Consider the following 17,666-nt stretch of genomic DNA (forward strand, 5'->3'; position numbering starts at 1 on the left):
CCCCATAAACATTGCAGCGAACACAAAAATAGCTGCCATGGTAAGAAAACTATTATCTATAATACTGCAAGTAATATGGCTTGTTATGGATATGTATGAATGAAGTAGTGGGCCATATCTAAGAGACAGAAAGCCATCTCTCTAACAGACTGAAGAGCACAGTGATATTACAAACTCCATGTCTGGAAAAGACTTTATATTGGTGGTGCTATTTAAGCTGCTTTGCATCCCACCTTAATATCATAATATATCATATTTCCAGCGGGTTTGGGTCCTCCCAGAAATCCTCCAAAGCAGCAGTTCCCAACCTTTTTTGCACCACGGACCGGTTTATGTCTGACAATAGTCTCACGGACCGGACTTTAAGGTATCGCAAATAAATACAACAAAATAAAACCGGTACCCCAAAAAAAGAAGATTTATTCCTAACACATGGGAAAAGACCTAGGCAAACCGAGTTAACGATAAAAACAATAAAAACCATAAAAAATAATTTCCCCCAGGGATCAATAAAGTATTCTGATTCTGATTCTGAAATTTCACACCCGAGCTTCAACTCTCGGGGCCTGGTACCAGTCCATGGGTTGGGGACCGCTGCTCCAAAGGGAAGTGCACAGGAAGCATCCTAAGCAGAAGCTTGAGTCGCCTCAACTGACTCTTTTCAACAGAAAAGAGAAGTGCGTCTACTGTGACCTGCTATGGCAATGGTGTCCAATCCCAGGCCTCAAGGGCTGGTGTCCTACAGGCTTTAGATGTGTCCTTGATCCATCACAGCTGATTTAAATGGCTAAATTACCTCCTCAACATGTCTTGAAGTTCTCCAGACGTCTGGTAATGAACTAATCATTTGATTCAGGTGTGTGGACCCAGGGTGAGATCTAAAACCTGCAGGACACCGGCCCTCGAGGCCTGGAGTTGGCCAAGCCTGTTTGCTAAGCCTATTCCACCATTTTTCAGCAGAGAGTCATGCCCTCAGATTGCAGGTATACTGACTCTTATCATGGCTGCAAAAGATTCCAGTGCATTTAAAGGTTGAAGGCCAAGCTCTGATGAAGATAATGAAAAACAAAACGAAACAGGATTGGTTTTTTTTAGGTTCTCGAGATAGATGGACAGGATCAGCCCCCTCCTACCTAGGGCTGATCCTGTCTATGAATATCACAAACAGGATAGGATATAAGGGGGAGTCCTAGAGGAGTCTGACACTCACTGTAAATATGCTTGACTTTATGCCAGAAAGAGCTCTAACTTATACAAGAACCTGATGGGCTATAAAAATGTAATTTTGGGAGTGCGGTCATAAACCTCGTCATGTAGACCTGGTGGTCAAACTCCCATGACCCATCCAGACTGCAGTTCTGATGAATCCAGTGATATTGCATACATTTATTGTACTGCAAGTCACATACTGGTAAAAAACAAAAGTCTTATTAAGCCTGCAGAACCACAAGCCAATTAATAGCTCATTAATTATGAGAAAATCTAGCAGCAGGAAGATTAAAAAAAGCCCAAAATAAAAACTACAGCGGCACACAGGGAGCATTTTCCAGCCTCTTAAGCAGAGAAGTGACTTTGTTTGACATCCACCACAGAGCGAACAAAGAAATCAATAATGTTACACCATGCTGCCATCTTAAACTGCACATTCTGGAGAGACATACAAGAAAAGGAGTCGGGTCTATAAAAGTCTATAAAGACGGTCTTTCTAGTCATTTTAGATTTGCAGAGATGAATCAAAGAGCTGGGAACCTACACTCCAACAAGTCGGCCAGAGTCTTGGTCCGCAGCGCGACTGGACGTTTGGTTTTGTCGTTGGTGATGGCGAACTCCTGCATTCCCAGCTCCTCGGCCACTTTGGCCTGCGTGCGGTTGTTTACCAGGGAGCTACGGAGGAGCTGCGGGCGAACAAACAGAGGATCGCATTTTAAAGTCCGCCTGTCAGAACACTGGAAACACCAGAGTAAGATCCACACTGCAGAAGTACACAGGAACATCAAAATGGAAGGGAAACATGAAATAATTCATCAAAGACAGACATGGTTACGCTGAATAAATGTTTCAGGGTGATTGCACGTTAGTCTGTTAAATATTGCATTGTGACTTGGAGCTGAGCGCCTTTACAACATGTTAGATTGGTTGAAGTACATTTAAGTCCCTAAAAGGAAAAACAAAAACACTTTAAATATAGCTACAAGATGTGGAAAAGAGCAAATGGAATGCAATATGACTGAATGTGTCTTGCTGTGATATGCCCTCCTTAACAGTACACACGCAATCACAATTGGAGCCACAGAAACACGCACTAGTTGAATGGGCACTTTTTCTTCCTCCCGATTTGAAATCCATTTCAGATGTACCCCGTCTTGACTCTTGGGCATTGCTGGAGCTTTCAGTCTCTAAACCAAAGCTCGCTGGATGCTTTTACAAAAATTACGTCATGAAATATCCATAAAAAATAAAATAAAAAAATAACTGCAGAGGTTCTTATTCAGTTTTTAGACCAGCTCGATCCTTGCAGCCTCCAGCAGTGGGGTCCTCTGAAGAGAAGTGCTGATGCTCGACTAAAAAGACGGCGCCGCAATGCTGTTTGACGCCGTCGGAAAATGGACTTGCGTGTTCAAAGTGTGATCATTTGCTTTGTACCTGTGGTACAAGCCGTGCAGGTTCGCGCACACGCGACTTTATTTTTCAGACACTTGACAGCTTTTGCAAAAATGTGCCAACAAAGATGTGTTGCTGAAAACCACTGAACAGTTCCGTCTCATGACAATACCCATCACGAGGAGTACAGTAAACATACAGGCACAGCATGAGGGGGGGTGAGTGGAAGAGAGCTGTGGAAGCAAAAAGGTAAAAAAAAAGAAAAAGAGGAAGATCACAGATTTATGAGAAGGGAAGAAGGTGGGGAAAGAAATATCACCCCTCAAATGATGTAAAAGGCAGGAGACGGTGGAATAAAGACCAAACACGGGTGTAAAAGAGGAAGATGTGAGAAGTACATGGCTGCAGGTGGAAAAAAAGCCTTAGGGGAGTGTTTTAAGTGATTTGATCTTACTGTTAAATGTCCTTCATGGTGGTCAGGAAAGTGGATGAAGAGATATTCTGTGGCTACCAGCTGCATGATGGAGTCTCCCAGGAACTCCATCCTCTGGTTGTGGCCCCTGGATAAGAAAAATAAAGGAACAGCGAGTGGGGTAAACAGAGGCGAGGCATGGAGAGAAAACACAAGGTTACCGAAGGATAATGTGGGGAATGAAACGATATGTGGGATGGGAGGAGGGTTAAAAAAAGGGGGAACAGGGAGCATTTCACATGAGGTCATTCATGTACACATCAATGGGGCATGAAAGGCATCGCGCTCTCTCGACAAATCTACCGAGCTTTTAGTCTTTTAACAGAAACGGCAAAGTCGGCTGATGTACATTTCATGGGTGGCCTCTGGGAACAGCTGCACTGACAGGGTGTGTGACAAGTCGGAAGCAGCCTGAAGTAGCAGGCCCTCATGAAGAAATCCTTCAGCTTTGATTGCAATTCAAATTTAAAGGTACGAAGAAGAAAAAAGAAAGAAAAGAAAAATTCTGGTGCACCTGCAGGAGAGCCTGTCAAAATCCTAAGCCTACAAAAGGCAACGACTGTGCGCGCAGCTTTAGAGAACATCTTTTAACCCTCCAACAATTCCTGGAAAAAGCTCATGGCAGCACTGTGATACTGTACATCAGCTCCCTGCCTTTCTCCACTACCAGTGAAAAGCAGGGAGGATACTGTAACTCCCCGCACAGTGTTAGACAGGGCAGGACGAGAGGGGTGTGAGGGGGGGTACGCAACTGCTGTTGCTGCTGTAATGGTCATTAATTAAACAGAATTATAGATTAGCATTGCAGATGTGGGCTGGTGCCATGCCAGGCAGGCAGGAAGCGTCGGGTAGGGTGGGCGTGAGCTAGCGCCATGCAAGCAGGGAGGTATATTCAGCAGCAGAGCGCATATCCATCTATAGCTAAGAGCTCCACGCAGGAGGGGAAGTCTGAAGATGAGAGAGGAAGATACAGAGGGAGAAGATGAGGAGGTGGTTGACATCAAAGAGAGAAAAAGGCCAAAGTTTATTGTCCAATTTTTAGCGCTTCTGCCTTTTATGAGCTGCCGCCAAAGAGATCTGAGGTTAAAACAGAGCGAAACTGCAGTTAAAGCATATTAAGCAGAAATGTGTCCGTCTAGATTTTTGATTAAAGTCTTCATTTGTTTTTTCTTTGTTCTTTTGACCAATTGTTTATCTCGGGGCGGCTGTGGTTCAGCAGGCAGAGCTGGCCGCCTGCCAATCGGAAGGTCGGTGGCTCAATCCTCGGCTCCTCCAGAACATATATCAAAGTGTTCCTGGGCAAGATACCGAGTCTGTGTGTCTTTGTGTGTGCGCAAGATAGTTAGAAAGCACTCAAAGGCATGGAATAAAGTGCTGCGCGAACGTGTGTGAATGGATGAAATCGGCTTTGAGTGCTCAGGTAGAGTAAAAGTGCACTATATAAGTACCGGCCCGTTTACCATTTACAATGAAAAATATACACTAGAACTGTTGAACTGGACCGACAGTTCTAAAACTCAATGCATCAGAAAAGTATTATCAAGTGTCATCCTTTTAAAAACGATCGTACAGTGTTGAAGTTTTCGCTAAGCCTTTACACCTGTGTAGTTGGCTTTGGGTGTAATTATAAAGTTATGTCCACAAAATAAGTGACGACCACACGTGATTTCAATTTCTCCCCTTCAAGGTAGCCTTCCAGCATGGCTGTTAATTTCCAATCACACCCTGGAAGTTGTTTTGTCACCACATGCACTTGTGACTCAATATGTCTGGGATCTTATCCAGTGCGCCCAAACAATTTTAATTTCAGTTTGTGGATGTAAAAAAGAAAAAAAAAAACCCTTTCAGTGCACTTGGTGCCAACAGTTCAGGTTTGTGGTTTTCTGGATGTTAAAGTAGAATTTTGGAACGATTCGGTCACGACTTCACGGTGCACAACCCCGTGAATGTCAAACAAAATGGTGAGCATGCTCTTGGTTGCACTCCAGACTTAATGCATTTCCTTTGAGCTTGAACACTGAAGGCTGCTGTTTGGTTATTGAGTTGTAGCCAGAAACCCAGATCTCAGCATCGCTGATGATCCTTGACATGAAAGTTTGGTCAGTTTAACAGAAAAGGCTCTCGGAGGCCTGTGGTGAATTTCAAGTAGTAAACAAACTACTTTCAGGAAGAGAGTTAATATTAGCAGCCATGCTGGAAGCACTCTACAGGTGCACAAGGAGAGAAACTCATCCAAACTTAAATCCACCCAAGTGGGTCTCTCCTAATGGCCCACCTAAGAATGAACGGCGACTGGGCCCGGACCTGCCTCGTAGAAACCCGTCTTGACAGATGACAATTTTTTTTTAATCAGTTCTAAAAACTGCTTTTGTGTCCACTGTGAAAGTTTTGTTGCTGCTCTTTTGTTTTAGCTGTTATGTGTATTGTTATTTCTTTTATTATTTGACTTGATGATGGCAGAAGCATAAGAAGTAGGAGTGCTAACTTCAAACTACAACACCAGCATAATGTTGCCGTCTTCACGTTTAATCGATTTTCCTCGTAACTCTTTATATTAATTTTACTTGTCACTCAAACTCCTCTTAAATATTTAGATGTTTAATACAAGAAAGAAGAAACCGATTTGAATTGTTGCGCACTCAAAGATCACAGAACAGTTGATACACCAAGAACTTTTTGATATCACTGTGTATTCGAGGCCCAGGACAGAGCTTCATTAGGAGTGAAGGGACACTGCCTAATGCAGACTCCACATTAAAAATAATCACAGAGCGTCTTAATGAAAAGGCTCTGCTTCATGAGAGCGTGGAGAACTGAGGTTGGGAAAAGCAGGGGGACAAGGGGAGGGGAACAAAGACCAGAGATCAGTCAGTTTTCATCCTGCACCTCAGCACTGTACATGTGCACACGTGTGGTAAAAGGCTCAAAATCTATCACGTATACCGTTTGAGAGCTGAGTAAAACCGGGGATGCCAGAAAGAATGTGGTGGATAGGAGACGATTGAAAAGGTGTAGTGTGAGCTAATTTCACATCCAATAGGAGGCAGAGCGGGAAGGCAAAGAGGGGAGTGACAGTGAGAGATGAAACGAAAAAAAGGCAAGAGATGGGGGGGAAAAGAAGAGATAGAGTAGGTCAAAGAGGAATGCGTCGCCGTGTGAAGCGGCACAAAGAGCCATCCCTTATTCACTTCAACAGCAGAGGCACAATGCTCCAGTAAGGTGGGGGAAATTGAAGTAAAGTGTGGAGCCAAGGTCTTTATTCGCCTTTGACTTTGATCTAAAATACCTTTAACAGGCCCTCTGAAGAGGCGGCGACAGGCTGCCCGCTCCAAAAAGGGGCAAGTGCACCATTTTTAAAGCCTATTTTTCTCTTTTTAGGGAAATAATGTTCTTGTTTCATATGTGCATGCTTGTGTAAGCTTCAGATGTGTAATCGCCAACTACTTTTGACAAAGTTTTGCTTTAGTTGGGGGAAACTGGAGCGGTCACTTTGGACTCCGAACGTAAGGAAACAGTGATTTTAGGCAACCGGGAAAAAAAAAGGGGGGGAAACCATTTGCACCGCATGAAAAGAGCAGTTTTAATTTAAAATGACTCTCTGACAGAAAGAAATCTCAGGGTCTCCTCTAGCAAAGCTGCACTGAACAGAAAATGAAGCTGGAATTAGATTTATATAAAAGCTTAATTTACAAACTATTTAATAAACTATGTAATGTAACAGGCTGAAAGCTTGCATTATTTGAGCTCATCTTATTCAATCTCACGGTCAGGAAATTCTTTATAGGAGATCATGCAAGTGGAATTCTATTTGCTTAAAGAGTGGTCACTGCTCAATGTTATTTTCTAATTTCTATTTTCAAACTAAAGTAAACTGCAAATTCCTATTACGCGTTGGCTTACATCCATCACATACATACACAGTGAATGCTTAAACATAAACACTTCTCAAAGTATCTAAAGCCGAGAGGTTTTGTAAAACCCACATCAACATATACATAGGCTACGTTCACACTGCAGGTCTTAATGCTCAATTCCGATTTTTTGATCAAATCCGATTTTTTTGTCTGCTCGTTCACACTACAAATAAAATGCGACAGCAAACGCGCTCTAGTGTGAACGCTCAAAGCGGCCCGCATGCGCAAAAGAAGACGTCACACACAACGCGCTCTGTTTAGACCCAGAGCAAACAGTATTGTTTGACTGATGGCCCTTAATATAAAGACTTCAGACTTCAATTTTTGCTTTAAGTTATTTTGTTATTTACATAATAATGTAAATAACCTAACAATGATCCTTATTACTGTTTAAGAGAGGAGCGGTGCTTCAAAGGATAGCTGCAGATTTCTGTCAGAATCTGCAGATTATACAGTACAAATAAAATGTTCACATTTCTCCAACGTTGTCTTCCCAACAGTTTCACTGACATCTATACTGGATGGCCAGGAAGCGTTCGCGATGTCTTCTCGGGCGCTGATAATTGGCGTCTGTCTTGTGTCAGTGACGTAAAAGACGGATTTAATGCAACATGACCGTTCAAACAGCAGTCGCTTTCTAAAACATCGGATATGTATCGGATTCAGTACCACATACGAAAGTGACCCAGGTCGGATTTGAAAATATCGGATTTGTGCCGTTTGCACTGTCATACCATGATCGGATATGGGTCGCATAGGGTCAAAAAAAAAAAAAAAATCGGATTTGATGCGCTTTCGCCTCCAGTGTGAGCGTAGCCTTAGGTCCATAGTTTTTGGGTAAAGGCACAATTTGGGTGAAGTTGCCTCGGTGCACACCACCATTTTAACCCAGGCAATCAAGATGTGATTGAAGTGCCTCTTTAATGCAAGGAGCTCAAGGAAAGTATTGCAGAAATTACAGCCAATTTTAGACACACTCCCCATTTTTCTTAAGGCTGAAAAGCACCTGGACACTTCACTGACGACCACTTTTATGGTCATGCAAGGCCTTTTCAACTTTTTCCATTAAAAATCAAGCAGATTAAAGATTTGCAGTTCGTTTGGTAGTTTCTAACTGGAAATCTAAAATATGATGTCTAAAGAGACGAGGCCTTAATTAGACTGAAAAAACAAAGTAAACTTATGAGAGAGGCGGCAAAAACAACAGGAGTGGTTAAATCAGCAATCTGATGAAGGGCTGAAGAGAACGAAGGTACTGGCCGGCTCAGCAACACCAGTGCCTTTGACTTAAACCGGCACTGGTCGAAGAAAAAAGTAGAAATATTTAAGTATGAGAGAGATGAGGACTTATTTCAGTTAATTCAATCTTTTTTTTTTAAAACGCCAAAGAGCTCACAGCATTGTTTTGGGAGGGGAAAACCCCTCATAGATGTGTTGTTAGCCACTGGATGAGGCAAGTGACGTCAAACGTCACGCTACAAACCTTAACACAAGTCCTGAAAGAATATTCGACAAAGTTCGGAGACCTTTTAGAGCTCATGGACTCATGACTCATGGATAACATTCAGTGTTTGGCTGGTTATTCTGAGAGTTTCTTCTCTGTTTTCTTTTTGTGTTTTCTTTCTAGTTTACTGCTGATATTAATGCTTTTAAGATGATAACAAAGCTTTTGTTGAACAAGGTGTTCTGGATTCAGACTGCTCTAAACAGTCAGCTTTGTTTACTCCTGGGTCCGTGTGCCCTCGATGAGATCCATGAAATGGTCATCTCTGGCGCACAGCTCCGGCTGTGAGCACAGCAACCCGAATCTTTTGTTTATAAAGGGCAGCCAATCAAAACTAAGCTAGTCTAACGGGCGGGCAGACAGGAGCTGCACCAGCTTGCTTCAGAGAGTTGATGAATCGAGTTCTTGAATCAAGGCCCAGCATAAGATGAAGGATTATTTTTAATAAAATATTGTAAATTGCATTTGTGAATCATGCAAAGCTGTCCAAGTCCAACAATAAAACTGTGAAACTGGAAATGAGCATAACAGGCCCCCTTTATTAGATAATCTGCAGTGATTAGAGGTCCGAGAATAAAGCGGCAAAGAAGCTTCTCTGTACTTTATACATTTCTCTGCTTTTCACAGCAGCCTGAATCACAAATATTTCATTCACTAATTTCCTTTAACTTTCAATTTTAACCTAAAACTACCGTATAAAATATAAATGCACATATAAATGTTTCAAATGCCTTCTTTTCAAAGCTGTACAGTGAAACGTGCTCTCATTGAACAAACACTGAACATGAAGAAAAAGCCGGACCCCGTTTCATCCTTTTTCCCTAACAGTGAGATTCTTGCAACACACCCAGCTCTTCCGCTGTGAGAGGAGACAGGAAGCTCATCGCCTGGGGGCCGCAGCTCTCCATTACTGCTGTCTGATGCTAGCCTCCGGTCTCCGCCGCATCAAGACACCATCAGCTCCCACCCCTGCATCTTGCACTGTCTTCTCCTTCTAGGTCAGCTTGTCCTGGGTCACTCCCGTCTCCTCATCTTCGGCCTACCTTTTCGCGTGACCCTCCTTTCCATTTTCTGACCTTATTCTTGTCTCTATCACGACAGCCTGACCCACTTTGGTATAACCTTTGGTCCTTATGGGCAGCCATTGCTCAGTTCCAGCTTTCAAGTCAGTCGGCTCTATTTAGGTCAACATGCCTTTGGCTACTAATGAGCTACTGAACATAAATTACCCTGAAAATATATTAATTTGCTCGTTTTTGCTCCAGGAAAAGCAACAATACAATTCAGTGAAATAAAAAATACATTTGTTTAAAATTGCCACCCCTGCATTTTTTATTTATTTATTTGTTTTTAAACGTGAGGTCACCAAATTGGAAACTATAATTGGGATCAACCTTGAGTTGGAAAGTCCTTAAAGTGAAGCTCAGTAGGAGACAAACCTCTGGACCTCTAATCAACTTTGACCCTGACTGGAGAGATATTTGACATTTAAGTGATGGATTAGAACATGCACAGCAGTGTGTGTGTGTGCGTGGATGTAATCCACACATGCACACTCACAAACGCACACAGAGCAATGTCCTAGTCCAAATCTAAGCAAGCAATTACAGAGTGCAGCCTGCCAATAAGATATCAGAGGTGTGCTGCCAAGGCTAATTTGCTTTAGCTGTCAAACTCACTAGTGTGTTGTTTGGTGGAGCTCAGAAGTGAGTTAAGCTTCAGTTGCAAATAACCCTCTCATAGTCTGAATCAGAAACACCTCAAATTGGAGTGAACGGTCTCATTAGCGGAAACATTTTGCTATGAAAATTGCAATCTTTTCAGCCTTTCATGTGACGAGTAAACGAGCGCAGCTACACAATAACGACGAGTTTGTTTCGGGCAGACCCGGCTGCTCTCTTCCCGATCAATTTTTAAGTCGTCCTTGTAGAAGTTTGTAACTTTACTGACTATTGAACAGATGTCAAAACAGAAGCGGAAAAAAATTCCAGTGTTCCAATGTCAGTGATAAATCACAGCAGCACTGCAGAGAAACACTGTAATTAATAGAAAAAGGGGAAAAAAGCAAACTTACACCTTAGAGTTAGTATATGTTTTATTGTATGTAGTTTAATGCTCATGTTTAGATCAATATGTTGTGTTTGAAACCTGCAACATTCATAGAGTTAAATAATCTTTACCGTTTAAGCCATTTTAACCTCTTTTTTTTTTTTTTTTAATGCAACTTTCTTCTGATTGGCTGCCACTAAGCTTGAACAGCAGGTAGGTGGGACTGTTGTGTTTAAAGTCAGGTCTGTGTGCCTGAAACATGGAGCATGGGCAAATAGTTCAAAAATGACACTAAGTTCTCACATATCTCAAAGGAAACTGTCACGAGGTTACGGAAAGGAAGGAAGGAGAATTTTTGACAACTCAGGAAAAGAGAAACTCAGTTATCAGAGAATCCAACTGTTCTCACATTAATCCCCTTACCAGTGTGTCCAGCAGACAGCCTACAAAGTAATCTGTTCTTATTCTTTCTAGCTCGAGAGATGATCCAACATAACTCCTTTCCTTTAAGATTCCCATGACCAAAGTCAAATTCCCTCCATCCATAACTTATCCAGGAGAATTCACCTAGCTTTTACGACTGCCACGCAGACACTTCCGGATCACTTCACCCAGTTAGGAACCTTCCAAAGCGAAATTGACTATTAGACTGCAAAGCCAATTCAGAAGTGTGCCTTAAGCCTGCATTCTCTGAACCTAATCTCCACCTGCAGAAGATTCTGTTAACTAGTCCACAGTGGAGAGCAGGAGCAGGACGACTGACACCAGCTGCAGTGCTGGAGTTGAAGTGCATCCAACCATGGGACGAGATCCTCTCTAAGGAAGCAGCTGAATGATCTAGAAGACTGCTACAGTAACAACCTGGCAAAAGAACCAGGCGACAGGGCACTGGATCTCAAACTGTGGGGCGGTGCAGCCACTCTCAAAAAATCATAATCATGATTATTTTGGTTAAATGTCCTATTATACAACTTTTTTTCCCCCAACTGAATACTTCAGTTAAAAAAATCTAATTAAATGAAATAAAAAAGGTAGAGGTGGTGGAGCGTGGAAAGTTAGGGTTTAATCAGGGAGTGTGTTTGACTTTAAAGCCTCATATAAAGTCTCATAAAAGCAACCTCAAGTCCCAACCGGCCTGCCTCCATCACGAGATGTCGGTTTAATGCAAACGGGCGGCAACAGCAGCCTCGGTTTAAGCGACATAAAACCCAGGCTGAGTAACGCTGTCACGTGTTACTGAAAGCCTGAGAGACGCTGAGCGATCCAGAGACACAAACAGCTTCGGTCAATTTTTTCAGTGTTTTCACAGAATCAGGAAATCCAGAGTCTGAGGAAAAACGCATCGCTGTACAGGAAACCCAAGGGAAAAAAAAAACAACTTTTTCCAGATTATTTTGTTTTCATTTATACTGGAAGCGAAATTGAAATTAGAATCTATTTGCCCAGCTGGAGAAGGAGCAAAGGACAAGGTGTCCCTTAGTTTCTCAGATTCAGCCCTCAATTGTGTGGAGTAAACATATTACTTTCTGAAAAAGGGTCTTTTGTGTAACAGTGTTATACATATATAAATATATATGACAAAGTAAATACGGACAAGCAAAAAGCTTTAAATGAGAATCCAGGAGTTCACAGGGTGGACAGTGAAATAAGACATGAATCAAATCTCCTTTTTCCCATGTGACAGCAGGGTTATGGCCTCACAGGTACCACAGACTACAAACACGAGGACTTCACAGTCCCCTGGGCCTCACTCTTGGCTGTGAAACCCTCGGATTAGGCTTTGTGCCAACAAACAAACCAAAAAAAAGAGCCATCTTTCACTAAGGTACTTTGAACATGACATTCAAGACATCATTTGTTACAGAAGCAGCTTTACCGACGGCGAGAACATGTATAAGCTGCAGGGGGTAAACATAATGATGATGTGGGAGGAGGCGGCTGCCGCATTCACAACAGATACAACAATTTAAAATGCTCAACATATAAAACTCCCAGCATTTCAGATTATATTATACATTATAATGCATCATGCCTCATCACCTCTGAAGGGAGCGGCAGATAAAAGTCTGGCTATTTCTGCAGCATCCCTGCAAATTGCATCTGGCCTGCTAGCGCCACACTTTGCATTTTAATTGGCCGTAACTCTATTATCCACAAACAAACAGCGGAGGTACTTACAGGGTGAGGTGGTTAAAGCCCACGGTCCTTAAGGTGAAGGCTCTGGCCAGCAGGCGCACATGTGTGAACAAAACTCCGATAGACTCCTCGAATTGGGTCAGTTTTTGGAGGACCGGCGACGTCTCAATCAGCTGCCTGTCTGTCTGCGGCTCCTGTACCTGGAAAAGGACAAAGATCGCAACAAAGGAGGTTTGCTGACGAGATATGGGGCCCTGAAAGAGCTCTGGTCATTATAGATATAACAAAAACAGACAGAATGCCAGCACTCGCTGAAATCTGTTGTTCCTGTTTAGGATGATGGCTGTGGCAACAATAAACAAGACGTCTATTTATCAGTGAGTTCCAGCACTTGGTCTGTTTTGACCCTTCCAAGGCTACGTACGTGTGCCAGATCACTTTTCAATATTTGTACCCGACACACTCCTACTCATCTTTTATAGATCTGAGACTAGCCAGAGCCAACATTTAGTGAGTAGCAATTTTTCAGTGTTTACTTTTTGGCGAGTCCTTAGACCAGGTAAAGAGAGAGCTTAGTGCTAGAGCGCACGGTGATTATGCTAAATTACAGACTGCTTCCAGGGTGCTAACAGTTTGGGAAAGACCCTCCTTTGCTTCTACATAATAACATATCCTCAAACACAAAACCAGTCTGTGTGTTTTTGTTGTTTTTCTTTCAGTGTTTTGATTGAAGAGGAAGAACCTGAATCCCCTGCACACACCCCTGACCTAAACTCTGTCAGTGCTGCACCTCACTGTTGCTCTAGCAAACGGGAAATTCTCTCGCACTGACATCACTCAGAGTTAGGGTGACTGTGTTTAATGTGAACGTCCACCACTGTAACAGGATATACACTCAGCAGCCAACCAGGTTCAACTCCTGTCTTCTAACGCCGCTAACGTGGTCTGATATGATTATCGTCGTCGAGAGGGTAGGGTTGGGGTTTTGCCCGCAGTGCACCCTGCTTCATAAGATCACGAAGCTGAAATCATCTCAAACTGGTTTCTTGAACACAACGATGTATTCAAATGCCCTCCACAGTCACCGGAGCTTAATCCAGGAGTGCCCCACCTGTGGGATGTGGTGGAGCAGGCGTATGACATCATGGATGGAAATGACTCTGGTTAAATCTAATATCAGGCAAAAAACCTGATATTAGGAAGGTGTCCCTAACAAAGTGGCCAGTGAGTGTATTTGACAGAAAAAACAAGCGGTAAAGCTCTATTGGCAGTTTTGTATTCAACTTGTTTTTAAGTAGAAATAATGTTCAGTATTTTTAGTGTTATTACATTTTTTGAGTAATGTTTTGTGTTTTGTTGTACTTTATTTATATTTTTGCTTATTTTTATCCAGCACTTTCTTACCTTTTCAGTTACTTATGTATTATATTTATCTTTTTTTACAAGGTATTTTATTACCACTGTTGACCTGTTTTAATTTTTGATACTTCATTTACTCCATTTAAATCATAATTTTGACGCACTGTATTCATTTTATTGAGCTGTTCTTTATTTAACTCAATTCATTTTGGGTTATTTTTAACGTTTTGGCTAATGTACTGCAGGAATTTCCCAACTTCTGGGCATAAATACGTAAAGAAATAAATATGAAATTTTCTGAATAAAATTTGATACGTAGTTATGAATAATGTGCTCGCGTTTGATGCGCCTAATCGCTTTTCGCTGTTAAATCTACTCTTTTGCCCTTGCATATACGTTTTGTAATTCATTTTAAAAATGTGCTCTTTGCTTTGGGATATCTCACAGCCCTGAATATGTATCTAGTAACAGCCAGCAAGACCACTTCAAGGATGCTTGAATAACACACCAAAGAGAAACTTGCTCAATGAAGTCGTTCTGCATAAGAGTGTCAGATAAATTCAGTAAATGAGATGAACCTCTGCAGTATGCGCTGCTTTAGGGCCTGTTTAGAGTGTGTGTTTTTCCTCCGACTCAAAACAAACTCAGATGATCTGGAGCAGATGGAATCTCTTAGTCATTAAGTTTTAAGTCAAACAGCTCCCTTTCCCCACCACTCTCTGTAAATCTGATGATTCCCACAGTCAATTAATATCTCTGGTGACTCAGTGGTACTGTAAATGCGCTGGCTTGTTATGTGAGCCTACTTGTGACTGTGATGAGACTTGAAAGAGCGGTTTTCAGTTGTGTAAATCGCTATAGATTATGCTTTTAACATTAGCTCCAGGGCTTGGTGAGTTCAGAGGTAGATGGGTCCACGGCTCTCTTTAGCTACAGCATTTCCTCTCGTCTGTGCTCATTACAAAGAACATATGAAGAAAGAAGAGGAAGAAATGATATGCAAAGAAAATGTGTACACGCATGTTTGTTAAATCAACAGATATCCTTATGGGTGCATTAATTAGGCTGCTAGAATGAACTAATTGGTCTCTGCGTGGTGCAACTGTTAGCTTGACCAAGACATCTTTTCCACAGAAAACAGAAACATTGAGACGTGGACACTCAAAGGGAACGCATGCACATTCACTTGACCTTGTTAGTTTGCTCTATTTTACACTACGAAGTACCCTGAAAATAAGAATAAAGAATACACGCAAGGCTCTCAGAGGCAAGATAGCCACTTTCTTCATTTTCCAGCACTTTCTTTTGTCTGCGTTTTCGTGATGGAATGACAAGTAAACAGCGCTCTCAAAGTCTCCCATGTCGAGCCGCTGCACAGAGCAGAGATGTATTTTTAAACTCAGTATTTTAATTGGAGTGCTGCCGGTAATGTCATGGTTCCATCTTCCAGTGTGTCCTAAGAAACATTTCACTCCTGCCTTTTTTGCTCGTTCTGTTAATTAACGAAAGGCGTGTAAATGTCATGCATCGCAACTAACGACATCTGACGAGTTCAGCACTCATAGACGCGAGCTTATCCTTCAGGGGAAATGGCCAGCAGCAAGGCTTCAAACGAAGTGAAGAGGAGACAGAAAAAAAGAAGAATCAACAGCAGTTTTGAAAAAAGATGGGGGAAAAAAAACATGTTTGAAATGGCTTCAAAGCATCACTTTCAGCTCAGTCCAGACAGAAAGCAGAATCAGAGCCCAGGTCTTCTGAGGCCAAAAAAAATAAATAAAATAAAATAAAAAAAATCCAGACTCTCATGTATCTCCTCAATAAACTAAAGGAGGAATTTGGCAATCCAAACTCAGTGTAAATGATGTTCTGGTAAATTATTCTGGAGAGCTGGAGGTGATGATGTGCTGGTGTGAATCAAGGAAAAAGGAAGGAGCGCAGAGTGATCCGCAGTATTCTGTAGGGTGAGGCTGCTGCAGGGTAGTGTATGCGTCTATGACAAAGATCTGTGTACGCACAATTACACACACCACCTCCAGCTGCCATCACCGTCGCCTCAAACCTCATTAAGGTAGCTTCTCTCATCTCTGCCCTGTCATCCCTCTCTTGGTCGGGGGGGAGGCTGGCACACCTTGTTACCTTTCAACAGCAGATTTAGGCAATAGAGGCTCAGTTAGAAGCAGAGAGCACGAACATGTCTGTGTAGATACTCAGTCACTCAGGTCATGACGGTCGTGTGCTTCGGTCAAAGGCGACAGGACTTCTTTTAGGTTCTTGAAGACATTTTAACTTTCATCCAAGAGGCTTCATCAGTGCTGATGAGAAGTTAATTTAACCCCTAGTGGGGCTGTCACCTCAGAGGTGGCACCAACACGCCTGGACTGGCCTACGACACCAAAATAGATTTAAATCTCAAGGGACGTCCTGGTTAAATAAAGGTTTAATTAAACCTGTATTTAAAGACCCAAAAAATATATTTAAAAAATCCAAATAAAAGTCATTAAACTCGTATTTCTTGGCAGCATTTTTTAAGCAATGGCCGTGAATTTCTCATCCATGCTTCCTTCCTTTTCTCATGGCCTGCTTTCAAATATTGGTCTTCTGTTAGGCTCAAAATTAGCTTGTTTTCTCCCCTTCTTCTTTCACTCGAGCCATAGTCCATGTCTCAGGGTAAAAAACATTTATCAACTCCATTATCGCAGCCCAAGCATTTATTTATTTAAATCAATGTTTTTCCAAAGAAAATGCTTTGGAAATGAGGCCTCACAGCAGGAGCGTTCTCCAGATAGGTTAATGCTATCTATGTCAGCACAGGTCACTCTTGCAAAGATGTGCCTTTTCTTCGGCTTCTGATTCTGACACTTCTTTTCCAGTTTCTTCTGATGGAAATTCTCCTACTTTCTGCCTTTAGGAGTGCATACCTTTCTCTTAGAATATCCCTCGTTTCTCCATGATCCACTTCAAGGTCTACAGACCAATCGGCAACCTCCAATCGCTAGGGAACAATGAGTATTTCCCAACAGCTTGGCTGGAGGTTCCTGGCCATGTCTAGGTGAGATTGCTGCGGTCACATGTTGTTTGTATTGAACTGCGTAACTGGAGCTTGAGCGGCTGCTTCACAGTTCCTGCCAGCAACCTGCAACAACCGCTCGTCAACATTTGTCCCTGGGGAGCACTCTTTGATGGGGGTTGTCAACAGGTCTCTCGGCATGGGCGATTGTAGCTTTAAATGCACGCGGTGATATAAACTTTTCCTCAGGGTGAGAACTTTCTGCACATATTTGAGAATGAGGCCTAATCTTCCAATTCCAAGATTATATGCTTAAATACATAAACAATTAAAGGGTAAATACAGCTTAGATCACATCACGGTTCAGGGTGCTTTCAAGCTACCGAGAGGCTGACACAATTTAGTCAGGTCTTATCCCACTGGCAGAGGACCACCCAGAGGAAACCTCTGCAATGCACAGTGTGTGGTAATGAGACTACTCAAGCACACTGTGGAGGAACCAACCGAACCACAGAGCCATAGCAGGACTGACCCAAGAGCTCCACCCTGCCCACATTAACTGCTGCCACCGCCTGTGCAGCTCACCAGGAAAACAGGCTGCTGGGTACACAGTGGGTTTAGTCT

General features: G+C 42.4%; 1 protein-coding gene across 4 annotated transcripts in view; it reads right to left on the reverse strand.

The window, feature by feature from the left end:
- The window catches only part of drosha (drosha ribonuclease III), a 138,145-nt gene that overhangs the window by 26,981 nt on the left and 93,498 nt on the right, over positions 1-17,666 (reverse strand). For all 4 annotated transcript variants that reach the window (XM_026180199.2, XM_026180200.2, XM_080306189.1 and 1 more), the window contains 3 exons: positions 12,719-12,876; positions 3,056-3,161; positions 1,754-1,895 (listed from right to left, as the gene is read on the reverse strand). In XM_026180199.2, coding sequence (XP_026035984.1) covers positions 1,754-1,895; positions 3,056-3,161; positions 12,719-12,876 — 406 coding nt within the window. The remainder of the gene's footprint in view (positions 1-1,753; positions 1,896-3,055; positions 3,162-12,718; positions 12,877-17,666) is intronic.

This window comes from Astatotilapia calliptera, chromosome 9 (genome assembly GCF_964374335.1).
Source record: "Astatotilapia calliptera chromosome 9, fAstCal68.1, whole genome shotgun sequence".
In the NCBI taxonomy this organism is placed as follows: Eukaryota; Metazoa; Chordata; class Actinopteri; order Cichliformes; family Cichlidae; genus Astatotilapia; species Astatotilapia calliptera.